Here is a 19,462-nt window from a genome sequence, read left to right as displayed (position 1 = left end):
CAGACTATAAACCCCCCCAAAAAGGAAAGAAAACCCCAAAAAACAAACATTTTAGGTAGATTTAGAATCCAGGAAAAAAGTTTTACCAAAAGTCCCGCATTATTAACCCAAAATAAGCCCAAGTCCCATTCATCTTAAAAAAGAGAATTTCATAATACCCCAAATATTACCCTTATCCTCAAAAAAAACCATCTGGTGAATTTTGGTCATTGTAACAACAGCAAAAATTGCAGAAAAACCCAAATCCCTAATTCTTGTAACATGGGGGGGTTCAGGGCAAATATATAAACCCTCGAACCCCCCCCCCCCGGAAATGCGTGGCAGAAAAGGGGCATCCAAAAGGCTGTGATTTTCCTACAACTCCTATGATTCTGGGCCGGCCGGCGGGTTGCATCTCAGTGGCCGGCACTGCTCTTCAAGATAAGTCTGTGGGACTCTCCCAGGAATGAAGGGGTTAAGTGCAAGTAGTAAAAGTGCCCCCCCTTGTATTGGTCTGTTCCAGATTTTCAGTAATAAAACTACAAAAAGACATAAAATAGTCATTTTTTTTTCAATGTTTTCTTCTTTTTTCGTCGTCGAAGCGGCAGAGGAGGACGCGGCGGGCGGCTCGTTACCCAGCAGCATTTCTTTAAGCCCCCCAATCTCCGCCATTTCTATAGTCACCTGGTGGGGGGGGTTGGGCAAATTAGAGCAGAAACCCCCCATCTCTGGCCGGGCACAGAACGGGGCTGGTCGCTGGCGGCCGGTAACGTCTCTCGCGAGTGCGGAAGGAAGAAGAAAACGTCTCTTCTTGGTTAAGGCGAAACCTCGAGCGTCCGTCCGCAGGGCCGGCAGAAGAGTCAGCTCTCCGGGGTCAAGGTGCATGGAGTGTCGCGTCGCTGCGCTTACGGTCCCCGCGCCCCGCATGGATCCAATTCATCGTCTATAGGAGGGGGAAGGGAGGGCAGCGGTTGGGTCTCGAGGACACGGTCAGCGCTTTTTCCTCCTCTTAGTGGTTTTTGATGAAGGGGCCGCCATCGTGCCCCCCCGGGGTCTCTACAATCATGTCGCCGATACGGGGGACGTCACTTGGTCTCCCCGGCTTTGTATTCCGTCTCCCCGGACGACACCTGCGAGATCCGCCTGGTGGAGCCCCAGAGCTTGCGCTTGAACTGGCCGGTCTTCACCTGAAAAAAAGTCAAGACAGCGTCCAACGTAACCACGGCGACCAGTCACACGATAACGCGTTCCGGAGCGGCGGACAGAGAACCCCGAAACCAAGAGGCTCTACACAAACGGCCGAGAACACAAGACACAAAACACGCGGCCGATGGGGGGGCAGACTCCCCGGCGCTGAGAAATCACAAACCTCCAGCGGTTGTCCGGCGCCCACCACAATCAGCTTCCCGTCTTCCAAGCCCACCAACACGTGGCTGTTCTCCTTGGTCACGGACACGCAGTGCACGGGGACCTTCATGGGTAACGGGGGGACGGCGGGGGCCAAACTGGCGGCAGAACGAAAGCTTTATTACCTTATTGATGTTATTCACCATCATTAATAGAAGGAACTAAACGGTTAAATCCGTCTGCTTCTATACATTACATATATACATTATACAGAGTCCGGGGGGGGGGCACCTACCTCTGGAGGTCTCGGATCTGCAGGGAACACTGCATCGTACCCAGAACCACGAAGTCCTGCGTCACGCACATCGCCGTCACCTGCTCGTCCAGAGCCACCGAGGACAGGTGTTTGCCGTTCACCGAGAACAGGTGCAGAGCGAACTTATCCTGGAGGAGGAGACACGGGGTGAGAGGGCGCAGATCGCGCAGGAGCGCGGACCCCCGGCTCAGGGAGAGTCTAAGTCACCTGAGAAACGGACAGCCGCAGGCGAAACAAAGTGCCGTTCCTCTACACATTTCACAACCGGAGCTGTGGGGAGGAATAAGCGTTTATGCTCTGACCTTGAGAGAAGTCCTTCCTTCGATTATGCTCTGGAAGATGATCTGTCCTTCGAATCCCACCGCGAGGTGCGACACGGTCAGGGGCAACGTACTTTCACACGGGGGCTTTATACACCTCATGAACTGCCCCCGCCGAACGGTGTGCACGATGATCGTTCCGTCCTACGAATGGAGCAAAAAGGGAGCGCTAAAAAAAACCCCAAAAACAGGAGGAGACGGAGGAGACGGAGGAGCCGTCACCCCGACAACTACCCCGCGGGGGCCGGAACAGCTTCGGTATTTCGCACGGACGCCAACGCATTTAAAGCCTCCCCACCTGCCTCCTCTGTCCGCAGGGATCGTAGACGGGAAGTAGGAAGTTGAACATGTGCCAGCGGCATACTGAGGTACACTTCCTGCTTCCAGTGGAGGCAGCCGGGGGGAGGAGTCACGACACAGAAGTCACCAATAACTAAAGAACGCCTGCAGCGATTGGCCTGCAGTAAAATGCATCGAAGCTCTGAACATGGAAGTAGCGCAGCGGCGCTCACCTTGGATCCCGACACGGCCATGTCCAACTCGGTGCTGATCGCCACGCTGGTGACCTCGTCGTCGTGGCCGTAGAGGACCTGCACAGGATTCGGGGACAGATTCCAAGAAATCCCTCCCTGCGCGAGAAATCGGGAGAGATCCAGATTACCGAGAGGTGAAGCGCGAGACAGAAAGCGGCCCCCGCGCAACAGACGGGGGCCAGGTCCGGAAATGGCTTCTCACCTGCTGGAGAACCTGCCACACCATGCAGGTCGTGTCCCGCGAGCCAGACATGAGGTAGATGCCACAGAGGTCCAAAGCCAGACACGTCACGACATCTGCAAGCAGACACACGCGGTAAGAGCACAACTCGCACCGAGACCCTTCTATGACGTCACGGCGGATGAGAGACCCCCGCACACCCCGTCCGGTGCCCCCCCCCACCCAATGACTTCAGCTTGCGACTTGGAATTGTTGGAGAAATATTTGTCTTGGTGGCAGCCGGTGGCAGAATTATCTGATCAGCTTCCTGAGCCGAGGCTTTCTCCTCCCAACCAACCCAAAGACTGCCTGAACCAATCAGCAGCTTACTAGGGGAGAGAGAGGTTAACAGGGGAGGAATAATCGTGCAGACACTGAGACCTCGAAGGATTAGAGCGAGCGCGGGAAAGATTACCGATGTGCCGGGTGATGTGACCGACGACCTTCCCTCTGCTCAGAGACGTGACGCGGAGGCTGTTATCCCAATGCCCACCGCTGAACAGCAACTTCGCGTCGTGAGACACAACCAAGGTTCTGGAAGACAGCTCGGCGCCGAGGGCAAACGGGCCGGAAAGGAACCGCTGAGTCCTGGAAGGGACAACCGAAAACGTAGAAGAGTTCATAGAAACCTCCACTAGAGAGAAGCCTCGGATATCATGCGCAGCCGCCTCGCCGTCTACAACCTCTGTGTTTTAACAGGGCGGCTTCTTCACATTCAGCCAACGGGAATCAACCGGGTCCTCGAAACTTCAATATATATTCATATTCTATACACACTTTATATACTATATACACTATATACTCGATATGTACTGAAGGCCGATCTCTCAACATCTTTCTTTATTTGTTAAATATTGTTGTTTTCCTTTTTTCTCCCAGTTGTAGTTTTTGCCCCATAATATAATGTTTTCAGGCAGCTGCATATCAGGCGTTTGTATGATTCTCGCTCTGTTATCTGATCCCCGGTCTCCTAACCCGCCGACTCCTTATCATACTGCCTGTGGGGCACAATAGAATGGCTCAGTCTTAATCACCCAGTCGGACTCTCTGACTAATGGAAGTCTATGGAGGAACAGACTTCATTAGCATCGCCATAAAGCGTCTGCTCAGTGCGGTGTTTGAGCCGGGAAAGTCACCCAAAATATCACATGACTGACAGCGACGGCGGCTCCAGATCTGAAGATAAAGGGGGGGTTATTGGAACAAAATATTGAGGGGCGGCAGCTGCTGCCCCCCAACCAAACCTCACGGCAAACGCACTCACTTGACGTTGGAGACAGTGGGGTCTTTGGTGAAGCTGAAGTAGTTGGAGATGTTCCTGTCGTAAGACAGCCAGCCGTGGGATCCCAGGAGTCCGTTTGCACTGACAGTGACCTGAAGGGTTAAATGTATCTGTTTAGCTCTGAGTAAGTAGTTGAGACAGCAGCCGACTCCTGAAGGCCGAAACCAACGAAAAATGCTTCTTACTCAAGACAGGGGTAAAAATACAGAGTTTGGATTCACTTTGTTGCCCCCAACCTACCCCCCCCCACGGAGGAAAGGCCGCCCTGGTCTTTGCTCGTTTCCCCCAAAGATACGAAAGGCACAGCCTGCCGGGGGCCGAACCACGCAGATCCGCCACCCTGCTAAGGAATACCCTTCGAGTTACCCCCCCCCATTCACTCACCAGCACATCCGGAGACCCCTGGGTCATGAACGAGTGGGCTTGATTTTTGGGGACAGTCGCCAGCACCAGAGGGACCCCCTCCATCATACCCTGCGTGTGACAAAACAAAAAAACATTTAGAGATACAAGGAAAGCCCCCTTCGGCCCTCCTCGGCCCCCCGCACTCTCTCTGTGCACCGAGGGGTTATTAACGTCCCCATCTGTTCCGTCTGAAGCTGGACTGCGGTCCCGGACGCGGTATCATCGGGGGGCGCCGGGGTCTCCGCAGAGGCTTTTACCTCCGCAAAGAACGATTTCAGCTCCGTGAGATTCTCAAACACGTTGGGTGAAAAAGTGTCCAACCGGGACAGCCTGCGCGACGCGTGCTCTGCGGTCAAACGCGCCGGATGCGGCTCCTTCAAAAAACAAAACAACTGCATTGAGTCTGCCCCATGCATATTTAATACCCTCTACCACTTCTGCTGGGAGGCTGTTCCACTTATCTACCACCCTCTCAGTAAAGTAAAACTTCCTTCCATCTCAGTCTCAGACTCTCTTGTTGTAATTTTTCTCCTCCTTTGAAATAAACTCCCCCCCGTCCTTTATCCCTTTATGGATTTAAATGTCTCCCCTGTCCTGTCCCCCCTCTCTCTCTCCCGCCCCCCGTCTCTCTCTCCAATAATCCAGAGCGGGTATTTACAGTATAATTAGAAGGTTACCAGAAGCCGTAAGCGCCCGTTACAGACGCACAGAGCCCACCCTCGGAATTCTGATACCTTGAGAAGTTGGCAGGGGGTCTGCCCAAAATTACTGATGATTCCCTCCAACGCCTTCCTCTCCGTTTCATCCGCGATGGCGTCCAGATCCACTACTCCTGCAACGAGAACAAGCAAGAGCGCAAATGAGAGAATTCCGGGAACCGAACAGACCGCTGGAAATCTGGAACCGGGAGAGACGAGTGCGGAGTGCGGAGTGCGGAGTCCACCTGTTGGACTAAACTGCAGTCAGCGCCCGGGGGGGGGGGTTTCAGGAGGTCCCCATCCGCTCCTCCGCGTCACATCGGACCACTTACGGGAGATTGCGAGCGACCGGGCACAGAGAGACAGCCTGTGGGATTAGAGCTCAGCCTGCGCGGCACCCCGCTCTTACCCTCGTAGGTGCAGTAATAAAAGACGTTGAGCGCCTCGACGGCCGCCGGGCCCCTCTGCTTGCAGCCGAATATTAAATCTATCCACTCGTGCAGATGAGCCGAGACGAACTCCGATTCCTGCAAGAACAAAGAGACGCGGCGGCGGGTCAGTGGAACAGCAGCACCAAAGGAAGCATCTTATACTTCTAGGTCTTCTCCCCGGCTGGCAAAGGGTCATGGGAGTTGTAGTTTATAACCCACCTCATAGAGGAACGTGGAACCCCTCCTGCTGTTCACAGACGCCGAACCCAGCGGTCCGTATACAGCGGCTGAGAATTCTGGGAGTTGCCTCCCCCCCGGGGCAGTACCCCCCCCGCGATCACACAACCAGCGACTCTTTTGATCCATACCAGCGCTTTCCTGTGCTTGTAGACGAAGTCCTCCCGCGACGAGGCCCATCTCGGCAAAACCACGTCGGCCACCTTCCCATTGGACATCTGCAGGCAGCCCAGATCGAAGCCTGAAGCCAGAGGGTCTGTTTGAGTTTCCGCGTCAACACGAAACAAAAAGGGGGCGCGCATGTCCGGGGGGGGGGCGGTATTTACACGCGCTTCTTACCGTTCGCATTCTCCAGAAACTCCGGGAAATAGAAGAATTCTGGTATTAACTCTTTCACATCCACGGGGTTCTCCATGCGTGCCTGCCAGGCGGCCGGTATGGAATGAAACTGCCGGTCCGAGCAGTCAAACCTGGAAAGGGTTAACAGGGGATTAATTACTAAATAAAGATACTATGTTATTATATATTATTAAAGATACTTTATCATATACATTAAAGATATTTATATATATATAACATATTTACACTTTATATTACTGATTATTATATATATTATAGAATATATTAAAGATATGATATATAGTAAAGATATTCATAAATATATACAATACTATATTATATTAATGATTATTATATATTAAAGATATTAGTAAAGCTATCATATTATACTCATTATATTATAGAATATATTATATATAAAAACATTATAAAATATATTAAATATGAAAAATAATTATATTATTATAGAATATTATCAGAATAATGGATTTAAAGAAATCTTAAACCACAATATGAGAAAGTAGCAGGCAGACATGGACTCCCGTGGGCCAGGAACTTCACCGCTGCCTGGGTTGGCGATACACTTGGGAGCGAGGAGTACACTTGTTCATGCGCGGTGCTTAGGAAGCCCCTGGACCGTCCTGTGTGTAATTCGGGGGGCTACGGGATCCCCCAGAGACTCACCGGCCGCTCTGCAGCTGGATGTGCAGGGTGGTGAAGGGCTCCGTGCGGATCATGTAATGCATGACGCCGGCCGCGTTGGAGTAGTGGGTGCCGTAATGAAATTTGTCCACGGTGCCCGTGGGGTCCTCAAAGCTCTCGTACCTGATGGGGGGGGAAAGGACTCCGTCACACACGGCGCGCGTCTCAGACGCTCGCTCACACGGGATTTAACGCCCTCCAACGGTAATTCTGGCCGTCGGGACCCAAATCTCACGATCAGATGCTTAGACGGCAGCAGCTCGTGGCTGACCGCGCAGGCACATGGCTCAGAGGCACCGACTCGCTGACACTTACTTCTCCTTCACCTCCCTGGCGTGTCTCTCGTTCACCACTCCGATGGGCTTGGAAAGATCGCGGAAAACCTCGTGGTTATTCAGGTCCAGCGTCTCGGAGACGTAATCGCGCAAGATCCACGGGAACTGAGACGCCAAAGAGAAATAAATCAGAGCCAAACGGCGGGCGGGGCGCGGCCAACCAAACGGCGGACGGGGCTCGGCCAACCAAACGGCGGACGGGGCTCGGCCAACCAAACGGCACGCGGGGCTCGGCCAACCAAACGGCACGCGGGGCTCGGCCAACCAAACGGCACGCGGGGCTCGGCCAACCAAACGGCACGCGGGGCTCGGCCAACCAAACGGCACGCGGGGCTCGGCCAACCAAACGGCACGCGGGGCTCGGCCAACCAAACGGCACGCGGGGCGCGGCCAACCAAACGGCACACAATCCTCCTATCTGTATTACCAGGAGTCCATGGGGCAAGTGGGTGACCATCAGAGACCCCTACAGAAGGGAGGGTCACCATAGGCAGGGTGGGTATTAACCATTTATCTTCTACCACGAGAAAAGGTGTAATTGGCTTAATTGATGTTTTTTAGATGGAAAAATGAAACATTGTTCTCGGATTTTATTAAAATTGGACAATAAAACATGCGCAGAAACCGGCCCACAAACCTACTCACTACTCACCACAGGGTACTGCGACAGGTCGTTGTAAGTCCTCCCCGCTATGGTGTTCAGCTGCATGAGATACTCGAAGTTGGAAATTTCTCTGAACACCCATTTCTGGAAGACAAACGGAAGCCCGAGAGTCAAGGAAGCCGAGCGGCGACGATCCCTGCGGCGATCCCTGCGACCGCGCAGCCTAATGCACGACGGTCACAAATAGAGCCAAGCAGCCGCGTGTAACACGTCAACGAACACAAGACACGCGTGTCCCAAGAGCATTCACAGTCAGTAAGCCGGCTGCTACCGACCCCTGGGTACTAATGCACTGAACTACAGAGGGGGTATCAGGGTAACAAGGGGTTAAGCAGTCCATGAATTCCAGTACCTGGGTTAATCCGGAGTCTTGCAGGAGCTCCTGGGGGGAGCGGCTTCCGTACAGAGACTGGCTGGGGGGGTGCAAGCCGAGAATTCGGGAGTACACCTTATTCCGGACCTAAAAGACACACCACAGGGCTGCACGGGGTCCGTGGACAGGGGGCAACAGGGCGGCGCGGGGTCTGTGGACAGGGGGCAACAGGGCGGCACGAGATCCGTGGACAGGGGGCAACAGGGTGGCGCGGGGTCCGTGGACAGGGGGCAACAGGGTCCGTGGACAGGGGGCAACAGGGTGGCGCGGGGTCCGTGGACAGGGGGCAACAGGGCGGCGCGGGGTCCGTGGACAGGGGGCAACAGGGTCCGTGGACAGGGGGCAACAGGGCGGCGCGGGGTTCAGTTGCTCACTAAACACAGCTATTTTCACCTGGAGAGCTTGTGCCACCCCCAAAAAACCTTTTTTATGCCTAATATTTATGTAAAATATTTTTCAGGGAATGCTAAATAAAAGCAGGTATCGATGGGTCGTTGCCATAGAAATTGGTGATAATTGAAAGTTTTTTTGTGAGCGCCATTTATATCGTTAACCCTTCATGTTTCAGTAAAGCCGCGGATTAGCAGGAGTTTGGGTTTTTACAGAGAGAAGAGAATCACCTTTTTCTTGAAGTTGACGAAGTAATTTGCCTGATCGATGAAGAAGAACTCCAAGGCCGACCTGCGCAGGTTGTATCGCCGCAGGTGGACCTCGCGCAGCTGGGAGAGCGGGCGCTTGAAGTCATAACCGATCCCTGCGGAGACAAGACGGCGACGTTCGAGGAGCCCGGAGCAGAGCGGGCCCCCAACACGGCGGAGAACACCGTTTACCGACCGGCCCCCGGGATCCGAAGGGCTGAGACCCCCAGAGCCGTCCGCCTGCGGCCCAGCTGGGGCATCGTTACTGGGAGGCTGCGGCGGGACCCCCATTACCTTCGTCCGTCTCCTCCTTCTCGGTGCTCAGGTCGTAGAAGTAGACGTGCTGCGTGGTGACCTCCAGCCGGCCGGGGATCACGGCTACTATAGTGATCAACTCGCAGTCCTCCGAGATCACCAGCTTCTCCCGCTGGCTCTGCTCCTCGGACTCCGTGCTGAGAGAGGGATTATCGTTAGAACGTATAGAATACATTATAGATATATCGTATACGTTCTATGTTTGACGATCGGGCCGGCACTCCCCATATTCACTTCCTATACGTTAAACCCGTATCCCCCGGTGCTTATAGTAAACGCGCATGTTCTAAGTATTTTATTATATAAATAATATATAAAAGATAGAACACCTAATGATACACCCATTTACAAAAGCAACTTTTAGGTAATCACTGAGCAGACAGGGCAGTCCATGAGGGCGTGAAACGGGCCGGAGTCCGCGCTGTCGCTTACTGGTACGAGTTCTGCAAGAACATCAGATCCTCGTCCCCCAGCTGGTCGTCCTCCAGCTCGTTGACTTTTGCTTCCCTGGCCACGGCGAGGGGGAAAGCGTCGGCCATATTCTGCGTATGCTCGGTCCCTGGAAGACATTTAACCTCAGCAGATCCAACAACACAGGGGACCCCCCCATCTAAAAACACCACCAGCACGCACCCTCAAAACGGGAAACGAGTGCACTCCACAAAGCCCCCCCTTACCGAGATTATCTCGCAGAGCGCTGGCTTCCGCATGAGCGTCAAACACGTAATTCGGAACCAGCTTCAGCCTCATCCTGGAGTAGGTTTCTGCGCTGGACAACTTCCACTTCACCTCCGCGGGGTTTCTACCGACACAGAAAGAAACTCAGCCTGCAGAAAACTCACGTTCAGACCTACATTCCAGGCCGACCGGTTGCCTGTATCCACCATCTTTACCCTGCAGGCAGTATAACCAGCGCTTATGCCTCTTAGCCCCGCCCCCGAGCACTCACCGGTCAGCCCAGGCCCCTCGGGGGCAGGTCAGCAGGCGCTGCAGACACTTCCACTGTCTCAGGACCGCGTTATGATGGCTGCCGATCTGCTTCAAGGCACTGTTATAGCGCAAATTCTCAGCCCGGACTCTTCTCAACACCGGCTCCAGCACCAGATCCTGCCGGGAGGGGAATTCAAAGGAATTTTACTAGAAGGAGGGGTAACTCACACCACAGGATTACTAAAACAGATACATATACAGTATTCGCTCAAGGTTTTTGTTGGTTGAATTAATGGTCGAATTCTCCTCAGAAAAAGTTATTTCCTTTAATAGATTATGCGCATAATCGAGACAAGGCACACAACACACAAAAGTCGAAGCGCTGTCTGATTACGTATTTGGATTACATGGTTTATATAACTTCTTATACTTCTTATCTGCTTCTAATAGCATGCATCATTCTGATTGGTTACTTTTTAAGCAGGTTACGCCTCTTAGTAGATATGTTGGCGGGAACTCGTGATATATCATAGACTAGACATTTTCTACTGTCTGTCAGCAATAATATTTATGATAACATAAGCATTTTTCTAACAGTTTTTTTTTCAGAGAAAATGGAGGTCTAACTACAAGACAAAGATCCTGATCCCCCGCAGCGCTGCAGGGACCCAGATCCTTGGCTTCAGGGCTTCTATGACTGAGCACTGGCGTCACATGACCGTATCGTGCAGACCTTCACCGGCTGCCCCACTACACACCAAGGAATCTAAAGCACGGGGAAAAGTCTAGGGAAGCTCTGGCAAGCCCGGGGAGGGTAAGAGTGGCATATCGGGGGGTATAAGGGCTTTCCGGAGGCAGAGTGGAATATAGGGGGTATTAGGCATTTCTGAGGTGCAGGATGGCAGATAAAAGGAAATAAAAACTAAATGCATTTTTCTCAATCATAGTTTTTATTAAATATGAAGAATAGTTTACATCAATTAATATTTATGGTGAAACTTTTTTTCTTATAGGGTCTTCTTATATTCAGGCTCTTTTTTTCCTAAATTATAAAAATTTTGGGGGGTCGTCTTATAATCAGAGTTGTCTTTCAAATCAAGAAAAAAAACCTCCAAAAGCCCCCAGTACCCGCCGCGTGGTTATACTGTATATCGCCTCCTGGGGTACTGCTTTGGGACAGCTGCTACAGAAAGTGTGCCCAGAGTGCCCCCGATGCCCATCTCTGCCTGCGACTAACCTGAAACTTGGTCCTGCTCTCCCCCTTCTCGCTCTCCCTCCTCAGGGAGCTGCTCATCAGCGCGTCGTAGCAGGAGTTCCAGAAGGACGACATCTGATCGTGACTCTTCCCGAATATCTCCTTCTCGAATTGTTCCATCGTCGGCAGGACCTGAGGAGACGGGAGGCCGGTGAGGACGCGATCGCAGGGTACGAGCCTCGCTAACCGCTACTCACACTCAACTACAACATCACGGTCTCGACGGAGACAGAGGGCGACGGCTTCTTACGTGCTTGTCGATGAAGGACCTCCACTCCGGGGTGTCGAGGAACCGCTGGAAGTCCTCGTAGAAGGTCGGGCTGCCGTTGGTTGGCGGCAGGGAGGGCAGGTGCTGCTGAAGCTCCAGGGAGTCGAAGCATCGGTCCATCAGCGTGCGCATGACGGGCACGAGCCAGGAGAACGTCTCCGTCTTGGCCTCCAGAGAGGACATCAGAGGAGCTTCGAGCTTCCCCAGCAGGAAACAGGCCTCGTCCTTCTTCAGCGCGCCGACGGTCTGAAGGAGACTGTGGAGCTTCACGTAGGCCGACGAGTGCATCTGAACGAGAAGAACCGGCACGTCACGGAAAACCGGCCACCAGAGGTCACGGGGCAACCGGAGGTCACGGGGCAACCGGAGGTCACGGGGCAACCGGAGGTCACGGGGGTCTGAAACCTGCAGATTTCTGCTGCTAATTTAACATAAAAGTTCTTTTTTTTCCCCCAGTGTGTGTGTGTGACGATGTGTCTGTGTGTAACTACGACTGTGTGATTGTATGTGTGTGTATATATATAACTGTGTGTATGTCACTGCATGTATGTATGTATGTGTGTGTGATTGTGTGATTGTATGTATGTGTGTGTGATTGTATGTATGTGTGTGTGATTGTATGTATGTATGTATGTGTGTGTGTGATTGTATGTGTTTGTGATTGTATGTATGTATGTATGTGTGTGTGTGTGATTGTATGTGTTTGTGATTGTATGTATGTATGTATGTATGTGTGTGTGATTGTATGTATGTATGTGTGTGTGTGATTGTATGTATGTGTGTGTGATTGTGCGATTTTATGTGTGTGAAAGTGGTCAGGTACAGGAGGAGGTCTTGGGGGGGGGGCCATCCCTAACGGCGTGACAGCCCGTCACGTATCGCACACGCGGCGCTCACTCACGTGTCTGTCTTCTAGTTTGATGAACCCCGTGATGATTCTCAGGCCAATCTGCGCCATCTCCTTCAGGTCGGACGTTCCGTTCACCAGATGGTACCAGACGGCCAGCTTGTCTAACAGGTTACTGACGCCCTCGAAAATCTGCAGCGGCCACAAGAGCTCTTAGAGATAACTGTGTACAAACCCCCCGGACCCATAAACAGGGTCACCCCGGCTATCAACAGCAACGTGGCATCTACCGCACCTGCTGTGCAGCCGCTCCATGCATCAACCTCCCAACTCTTACGGTATTCTTACTTTATACAGCTAGATTTGCCGGTTTACAGTATCAGAACAGAATACTATGCCGCTAACAAATATATTCTAAAAATATTTACTAAACTGAGAGGCTGGGAAATAAGTGGAGCAGCCGCCCAGCAGAAGTGGTAGCACAGTGAGGGTATTAAACATGCATGGGATAGACAGCAGGAGAAACGGGCGACTAGACGGGAGCCGGACAGAGGAGTTGTAGTAGAAGCGTGGATGATACACCCGGCCGCTCACCTTCTCGCTCCAGAGGCTTTCATTGCTGTCTCCTTCAGAGAAGAGGAAATCCTGCAGCAGACGCAGCAGCTTCAGCGCATGCTGGGTGAGGACGGGCAAAGCGGAGGCCGCGGAGTCCTTGAGGTCGGAGTACGCCGATTCCAGCATCATCTCCAGGAGGCTTACAGAAAAACAGGGATTACCAGCTACTAAAACGCCCCAAATCCAGGAACTTTCCACAAAATTCAGTCATTTAACCTAAAACGCTAAAAAATAAAACACGCCCGAGCTATGGGGAGGGGGGGCAGGGGGAGTCCGCGCACCGGCCGTGAGGGGTAAGTCCGGGGGCTATCAGCCAGCTCCACACCACATATTTGCCCCCTTGTGCCAGAAGGTCAAAAGCCGGTGCCCAGTATGTTTAACCCTGTGTTTCCCAGCGCGGGGAGTAACGAGGAAAACTAATAAATGGTATTTATTGAAACATCTTTAATGCTGATAAACATTTTAAACAAACTTTATTAGTCCTCGTCTATAGTAACGAAGCGGTTTTTGGTCGGCTGGTCGTGCCGAGGGGGCATCTCACCTCCGTTTGATTTCGTCGGGGGGTCTCACCAGCTCGCAAGCCGAGCCGAGCTTGGTCAGCACGGAGAAGACTTGCCCCCGCTCCTTCCACGCCGCGTCCTCCTGGCCCTCCACGCCTCTCCAGGTCACCGAGAAGATGATGTTGGTCAGAAGGTTGCAGAGTTCCTCCTCCGGGGTTTGCTATAAACGAGAAGACGCGGGTAACAGAAGGAAGCGGTGGGCCAGGCAGAGATGGTAGCCGATGCGGTCGGCCCTTACCTGGGGGTTACTGGCGTTGGAGGTCGTGTCGCTGGGCAGGGTTTCTTGGTAGCTGCTCTCGTCGAGAACGTTGGACAGGCTGGAGCTCTTCCGCGCACGCATGCCGGGGAAGGGTTTGAACGTCTCGAGCGGAGACGGCGTGCCGGGCTGGCTGACCGGGGTCTGGTTGCCGCTTTCTATCGTGGCCGCGGAGCTGGCGCTCCCTAGATCCAGATGGAGGTCGAACGGGGACATGGAGAAGGGGGAGAGCGGCTGGTAGACGCCATCGAAGGGAAGCCCGTCACCGCAGCCGGCGTCCTCCGAGCCGGGAACGTCGGCCATGTTGGAGGAGGAGCGGCTGGCTCGGTCCGAGGAGTCGAAGGACTTGTAGTTATAAGCCGGGAACGGCTTCTCTTTGGCAGCCGGAGACAAGGAGAGGTCGGAAAAGCCTTCGGAGAGGTCTTGGTCGGAGGCCTCGAAGCCGGAGGGGAACACGGGGTACGCGTCCGGACTCTCCACCGGCCCACGGGGGCCGCACGACACATCCCTCCCGGCTCCAGACTCCTCATCTTTACTGCCCCCCATGCTCTTCAGCCGGCCGAAGTTCCCACCGTACACCGGGCTGCTCAAACTCCTCGGCCGGGACTCGTAGGACTCCTTCATGTAGAGTTTGGTGAGAATGTCCTGCCAGCCGGGCTGCCTCGCCAGGTGACGCACGATGTCGTGTTGGGAATAAATCAAGTGGAAGAGCTGCAGGAGAGACGAGAGGAGCCGACATCGTTCAGCATCCGCGGCCCCCTTTATTAACCCCCCCTCACCGTAAAGAACATACAAATAACACGGCTGCCACTGACGGGCTTAGCAGACGGCTCCAACCCCCGAGGGGGACATCGAAAGAAAGCTTTGGAACAGCAGAGCGTCAGCTTCTGGGGTCACTAACCTTCCTGCAGACGTCCAGCTTGACCGGCAGCTCTGCCCGGTGCGACAGATAAACCACGGACAGGAGGTCTTTGTAGTTGGGCGACGGATCTGAAGGAACGGAGAAGGACGGGTTACGGTCTAAAGACGGAAACGCGAGGCGCTCGGGAGCGATGGCTGCCCAGAAACCCAAAGACCCGACACGGAACGGTAACACGACTTACAGCACCCCGGGAAAGGCATAAATTATACCCATCAGGGGGGCTTTCAGCGGGCGAGAATCTGGAGACGCCACGGGAGAGGATTATTAAAAAAGTCTCAACATTCTCCACAAAATAGAATTCCCCACCAGATCGGCCCCATCTGGTTGCCCGTTTTGAGTCTACGTTCCATCACTGTAATAGCCTTTACCACTTCTGCTGGGAGGCTGCTGCACACATCTACCACCCTCTCAGCGTGGGAGTACACGCCGGTGGCGGGCGATGGGTTATTAGCCCATCTTATTATCTCGTGACAGTAACAAAGTATCGCAGACCCCCAGGAGGCTTTCCGTCTCTCTACGAGGTCACGTTTAGGAATTTTCTCACCCCGTTTTTTGTACCAAAAACCGGATTTACCGAAAAACCAGATGAAAGCCAAACGTGAAACCGAATCGGGAGCGGGTAGTTCGGCCGGGCTTATGGCGCGCAAAGGGTGGTTTAGTGACGAGACGTCTGTCGTCTCAGGAATCGCAGGCCGGGAGCCATAAATCTCCCCAAACGCGAGACTCCGCCGCCGGTGATCTGTACCTGAACCGAGGACCTGCTCTGACAGGCAGCGGATCAGCAGCATGGTCACCGGGACGTCGCTCAGGAAGGAGATCAGCCCCTGATACCCGATTTCCTTCAGCTTCAGGCGGTGTTTGATCCGGTCGCTGACCTTCTCGTTCTTCACCAGCTTGTACAGAACCTGAAACGGTCAGACAGATCGTCGCGATTCATCACCCATCACCAGTCCTCGCCCCCCAGGGTGCCAACCCCCCATCAGTCCTGGCCCCCGAGATGCCCGGCACCCATCAGTCCCCGCCTCCCAGGGTGCCCGCCACCCATCAGTCCCACCACCAGGGTGCCCGCCACCCATCAGTCCCACCACCGGGGTGCACGCCATCCATCAGTCCCGGCCCCCGAGATGCCCGCCACCCATCAGTCCCTGCCCCCCAGGGTGCCCGGCACCCATCAGTCGGCCAAAATCCCAATACCCACCCTGAACACTCTCTCTCTGACTTGGTCGGAGTATTTCTTCTGGACCAGCAGCGAGAAGAAGACGTCCACGTTGCCGGTCTCCGCGAGGAAGGCATAGAGATGCTCGTGGCCGGCGTTACTCTTCAGCAGACCGTGAAGCACCTCCAGGATCCCGCAGACCTGCGGCGAGGGCCAAAGCACCACAGATCACACAACAGCCGGATTTGGGGACTTCTGATGAGGAGACCTCTGAGGTCTGTAAAGCTCATGTTATTTATTAAATATTGTTGGCCGCTAAAAAGGCATCACAAGGGTCGGCTGCTACCTGCTCCTCGTCGCTCACGGACGCCGCGTAGTTCAGGACGGCGTGAAGGTCCTCGGCGCATGGGTTCTTCGAGAGGAAATCCTTAACGAGGCCGAACAGCGACACCTGGACCGTCTTCACGTTGTCGGCCGTCATCTGCTCTTCTTTCTGAGCCCTGCGGAGGCAAATCCCCGACCCGAGCTTAGAGCGGCGGCCGCAGCGGGGCAACTTTACAGCACGGCTCGCGGGTACCGAGCGAGACTAGGGATTTATTCACTAAACCTGCCCCTTTATACCCCTGGGTGATCACTGCCTGCAGGCAGACTACATGCGCAGACGTGTCCCTAGCGGCCGCCGGGGAGAGGTGACCCCGCGGACTCACCCGTAATGCCTGCGCAGCGAGTCCAGGACGTACTGAACGCCGTATTTCTTGCGAATCCTTTGCTTGTGATCCTTCATGATGGAGGAGAGATACTGAATGTGACCTGAGAGGAAGAAGACCCCGTTAACCCGCGGCGTGCCAGCAGAGGCCCCAAACAGACAACGGCAAGGGGGCCATCCTATAACAAAACAATGGGGGCATCGATAACCCCTTCCGTGCCAGGAGAGGACACATGAGCAGGGAGGACGGGCAGATCGGAAACAGCCTCTGCCGGGAGTCGGACTCTTTCTGTAGCACACATACCGAGCCTGACGGCGAAGTCGCTGCTGCTCCAGATGCGGAAGTCGAAGAGAAGATGCTGGTAGAGATGGTGGAGGAGGAGGCCGGGACCTTCGGACGCCATTTGGTCCATCAGCATCTGAGAGGCCATCAGGACGTTCATGTCCAGGGTGAGCGGAGACACCTGGGGGAGAAAGGAACCAATTATGATGACTAGCCACCGTCCTACAGACCCCGGGGCCCGGCCTTGGAAGGAGCCCGGCCCCCAGGAGCCCATCGGCAGCCGGGAAATACGGACGTCTCGGCCAGAGACGGGGCGGCTGCTACAAGGTTACTTAGCCCTTCGGGGAGAAGTTGGGTGACCTGAAAGGGTTAACCCTCTACCTGACGGGCCCCCGACGCGCGTTTCAATAACTTTACGCGTATTTACAGTTTTCACAGCGAAGACGGCCATCTGCTGCCCGAGCACCAAGCGGGACGCAAGAAGGTGGAATCCTTCCGTGCATCGCGGTAACACCAGGCATGGCGCAGAAAGACATGTAACACGTTACATACGCTACGCGTGACAGCTCATGACATCGCAGCTGCATGGCAGTTCAGATGCGTGTGCGATGATGTCATCACACTGGCTGCGTACGCGTAAGGGCTGATAATGCAGATCGGTGTTGCTCGTCCGCATCATGCGCAAGCCCCATCTTTACTCATCGCTCTTATGGTTGTATAACCGGTGCAGGACTCGGCGGGGAGGTGGGCGACGATCGCCCCGTTTTCTCACTTTCTGCAGCAGCGCTCCGATGATGGCCGGCCCGTGGCACTGAAGGAGACTCTCGTGGTTGACCGGATGGTTCTGGATGAAGTTTTTTACCATCAGCAGGAAGGCGGCCACCCCGTTTCTCTCCAACCGGCTTTCTGCGCAGGGAGGGGGCAAATATTACGGAGAATACGGTCACAAAAACCCTCAACAATTTGGGGGGTAAATGCTTGTGTAGCCTAGAGCCCCCAACGATGCTTCCTCGACCCACGTCCGTATTTAATCAGTTCCCCCACGTAGCGCCAACACATGCCACGGCGCACACACTAACGGAGGAACCCGGGGGGGGTGATGCCAAGAGGGCAGGAGCCAAGTAATAGTTACCCCCCCAGAGTAAACGTTAAGGGTATCAGTCAGAGGTTCTGATGAGACCCCGGAGAGCTGCCCCAGGGGTCCTGACTCACGTTCCATACGCTGAGAGTAACCCTTTCCTACCCCACTCTGCTTACAAATACAAATTACCGGAGGATTTGCCCAGAGGAAGCTGCATTCCCTGCGCGTTTCGCGAGGACGTCAGTTCCGGGCCGACTAAGTCGTGCGTCTCCTGGGCACCGGAGGCTTCGACCGTCTGCTGTGCCACCTGCTGAAGCAGAGGGAGCAGCGCGCCCATCCCCCCTATACAATTGACCACATCCTGGGGAGGAAAAACATGCAGAAAACATAAAGGCGGGTTTAATACATACAGGCAGCTTATTTTAATCTCTAAGTGGGGAGTACAGAATGACGTAGGGGCCGAGAATACGCGCTACGAGTATCGTTCTACGAGTATCGCTCCAAGAGTATCGCTCCAAGAATACGCTCTACGAGTACCGCTCCACGAGTATCGCTCCAAGAGTATCGCTCCAAGAGTACTGCTCTACGAGAGCCAAGGCAAATACCTTCACGTCCCAGGTGACGACCCGGTGTCCCGTCAGGCGGCCGTCGAGGGAGCGGCTCGGGGAAAGGTCCAGGCAGATGTTATTTTTTGAAGCCTAAAAAGAAATTCCCATAATGAAGTAAGAATTGTGAAAAAGAACGAATCCCGGCAAAAAAACACAAATTCACAGAAAATAAAGGAAAAAAATCCCCCCCCAAAAAAAATCAGCATACCCCTCGAAAAACTTTTCACCCCAATAAACTGAATGGAGCGGCGGGGCGAGCGGACTCACCTGCGGGGTATAGAAGGGCGGCGGGGCGAGCGGACTCACCTGCGGGGTATAGAAGGGCGACGGGGCGAGCGGACTCACCTGCGGGGTATAGAAGGGCGGCGGGGCGAGCGGACTCACCTGCGGGGTATAGAAGGGCGGCGGGGCGAGCGGACTCACCTGCGGGGTATAGAAGGGCGGCGGGGCGAGCGGACTCATCTGCGGGGTATAGAAGGGCGACGGGGCGAGCGGACTCACCTGCGGGGTATAGAAGGGCGGCGGGGCGGGCGGACTCACCTGCGGGGTATAGAAGGGCGGCGGGGTATAGAAGGGCGGCGGGGCGAGCGGACTCACCTGCGGGGTATAGAAGAGCATGAGTTTGGTGTTCAGCTCATGGAGTTCCCCGTCCAGCTTGAATGGAGACACCAGGTTGGGTCCTAAAGAAGAAGCTGCAGTTTAGCAGAAATATGGATGGACGCTGGTAAATTCCCACACTGTATTACCCTCTACCACTTCTGCTGGGAGGCCGTTCCACTTAGCTACCACCCATTCATAAAAAAAAAAAAAAATTCCTTCCATTCCATCTCAGCCTCTGGCT

At 54.2% G+C, this 19,462-nt stretch overlaps 1 protein-coding gene across 4 annotated transcripts in view; it reads right to left on the bottom strand.

Annotated features, from left to right (window-relative positions):
- Nucleotides 1-372: 372 nt before the first annotated feature.
- The window catches only part of NBEAL2 (neurobeachin like 2), a 51,729-nt gene continuing 32,639 nt past the window's right edge, over nt 373-19,462 (bottom strand). For all 4 annotated transcript variants that reach the window (XM_053467176.1, XM_053467175.1, XM_053467178.1 and 1 more), the window contains 39 exons: nt 19,219-19,301; nt 18,619-18,711; nt 18,203-18,374; nt 17,705-17,838; nt 16,954-17,113; nt 16,651-16,753; nt 16,290-16,443; nt 15,986-16,144; nt 15,533-15,692; nt 14,767-14,855; nt 13,848-14,576; nt 13,591-13,769; nt 13,029-13,188; nt 12,489-12,626; nt 11,570-11,875; nt 11,302-11,451; nt 10,084-10,241; nt 9,812-9,936; nt 9,567-9,693; nt 9,114-9,271; nt 8,802-8,935; nt 8,161-8,268; nt 7,797-7,892; nt 7,125-7,249; nt 6,792-6,932; nt 6,108-6,238; nt 5,900-6,009; nt 5,510-5,627; nt 5,137-5,234; nt 4,660-4,776; nt 4,382-4,471; nt 3,980-4,089; nt 3,131-3,303; nt 2,698-2,792; nt 2,475-2,591; nt 1,945-2,106; nt 1,622-1,770; nt 1,349-1,484; nt 373-1,166 (listed from right to left, as the gene is read on the bottom strand). In XM_053467176.1, coding sequence (XP_053323151.1) covers nt 1,065-1,166; nt 1,349-1,484; nt 1,622-1,770; nt 1,945-2,106; nt 2,475-2,591; nt 2,698-2,792; nt 3,131-3,303; nt 3,980-4,089; nt 4,382-4,471; nt 4,660-4,776; nt 5,137-5,234; nt 5,510-5,627; nt 5,900-6,009; nt 6,108-6,238; nt 6,792-6,932; nt 7,125-7,249; nt 7,797-7,892; nt 8,161-8,268; nt 8,802-8,935; nt 9,114-9,271; nt 9,567-9,693; nt 9,812-9,936; nt 10,084-10,241; nt 11,302-11,451; nt 11,570-11,875; nt 12,489-12,626; nt 13,029-13,188; nt 13,591-13,769; nt 13,848-14,576; nt 14,767-14,855; nt 15,533-15,692; nt 15,986-16,144; nt 16,290-16,443; nt 16,651-16,753; nt 16,954-17,113; nt 17,705-17,838; nt 18,203-18,374; nt 18,619-18,711; nt 19,219-19,301 — 5,849 coding nt within the window. In that variant the 3' untranslated portion in view covers nt 373-1,064. The remainder of the gene's footprint in view (nt 1,167-1,348; nt 1,485-1,621; nt 1,771-1,944; nt 2,107-2,474; nt 2,592-2,697; nt 2,793-3,130; nt 3,304-3,979; nt 4,090-4,381; nt 4,472-4,659; nt 4,777-5,136; nt 5,235-5,509; nt 5,628-5,899; nt 6,010-6,107; nt 6,239-6,791; nt 6,933-7,124; nt 7,250-7,796; nt 7,893-8,160; nt 8,269-8,801; nt 8,936-9,113; nt 9,272-9,566; nt 9,694-9,811; nt 9,937-10,083; nt 10,242-11,301; nt 11,452-11,569; nt 11,876-12,488; nt 12,627-13,028; nt 13,189-13,590; nt 13,770-13,847; nt 14,577-14,766; nt 14,856-15,532; nt 15,693-15,985; nt 16,145-16,289; nt 16,444-16,650; nt 16,754-16,953; nt 17,114-17,704; nt 17,839-18,202; nt 18,375-18,618; nt 18,712-19,218; nt 19,302-19,462) is intronic.

This window comes from Spea bombifrons, chromosome 5, assembly GCF_027358695.1.
Source record: "Spea bombifrons isolate aSpeBom1 chromosome 5, aSpeBom1.2.pri, whole genome shotgun sequence".
NCBI lineage: Eukaryota > Metazoa > Chordata > Amphibia > Anura > Pelobatidae > Spea > Spea bombifrons.
This window is presented reverse-complemented; position numbering and strand designations above follow the sequence as displayed.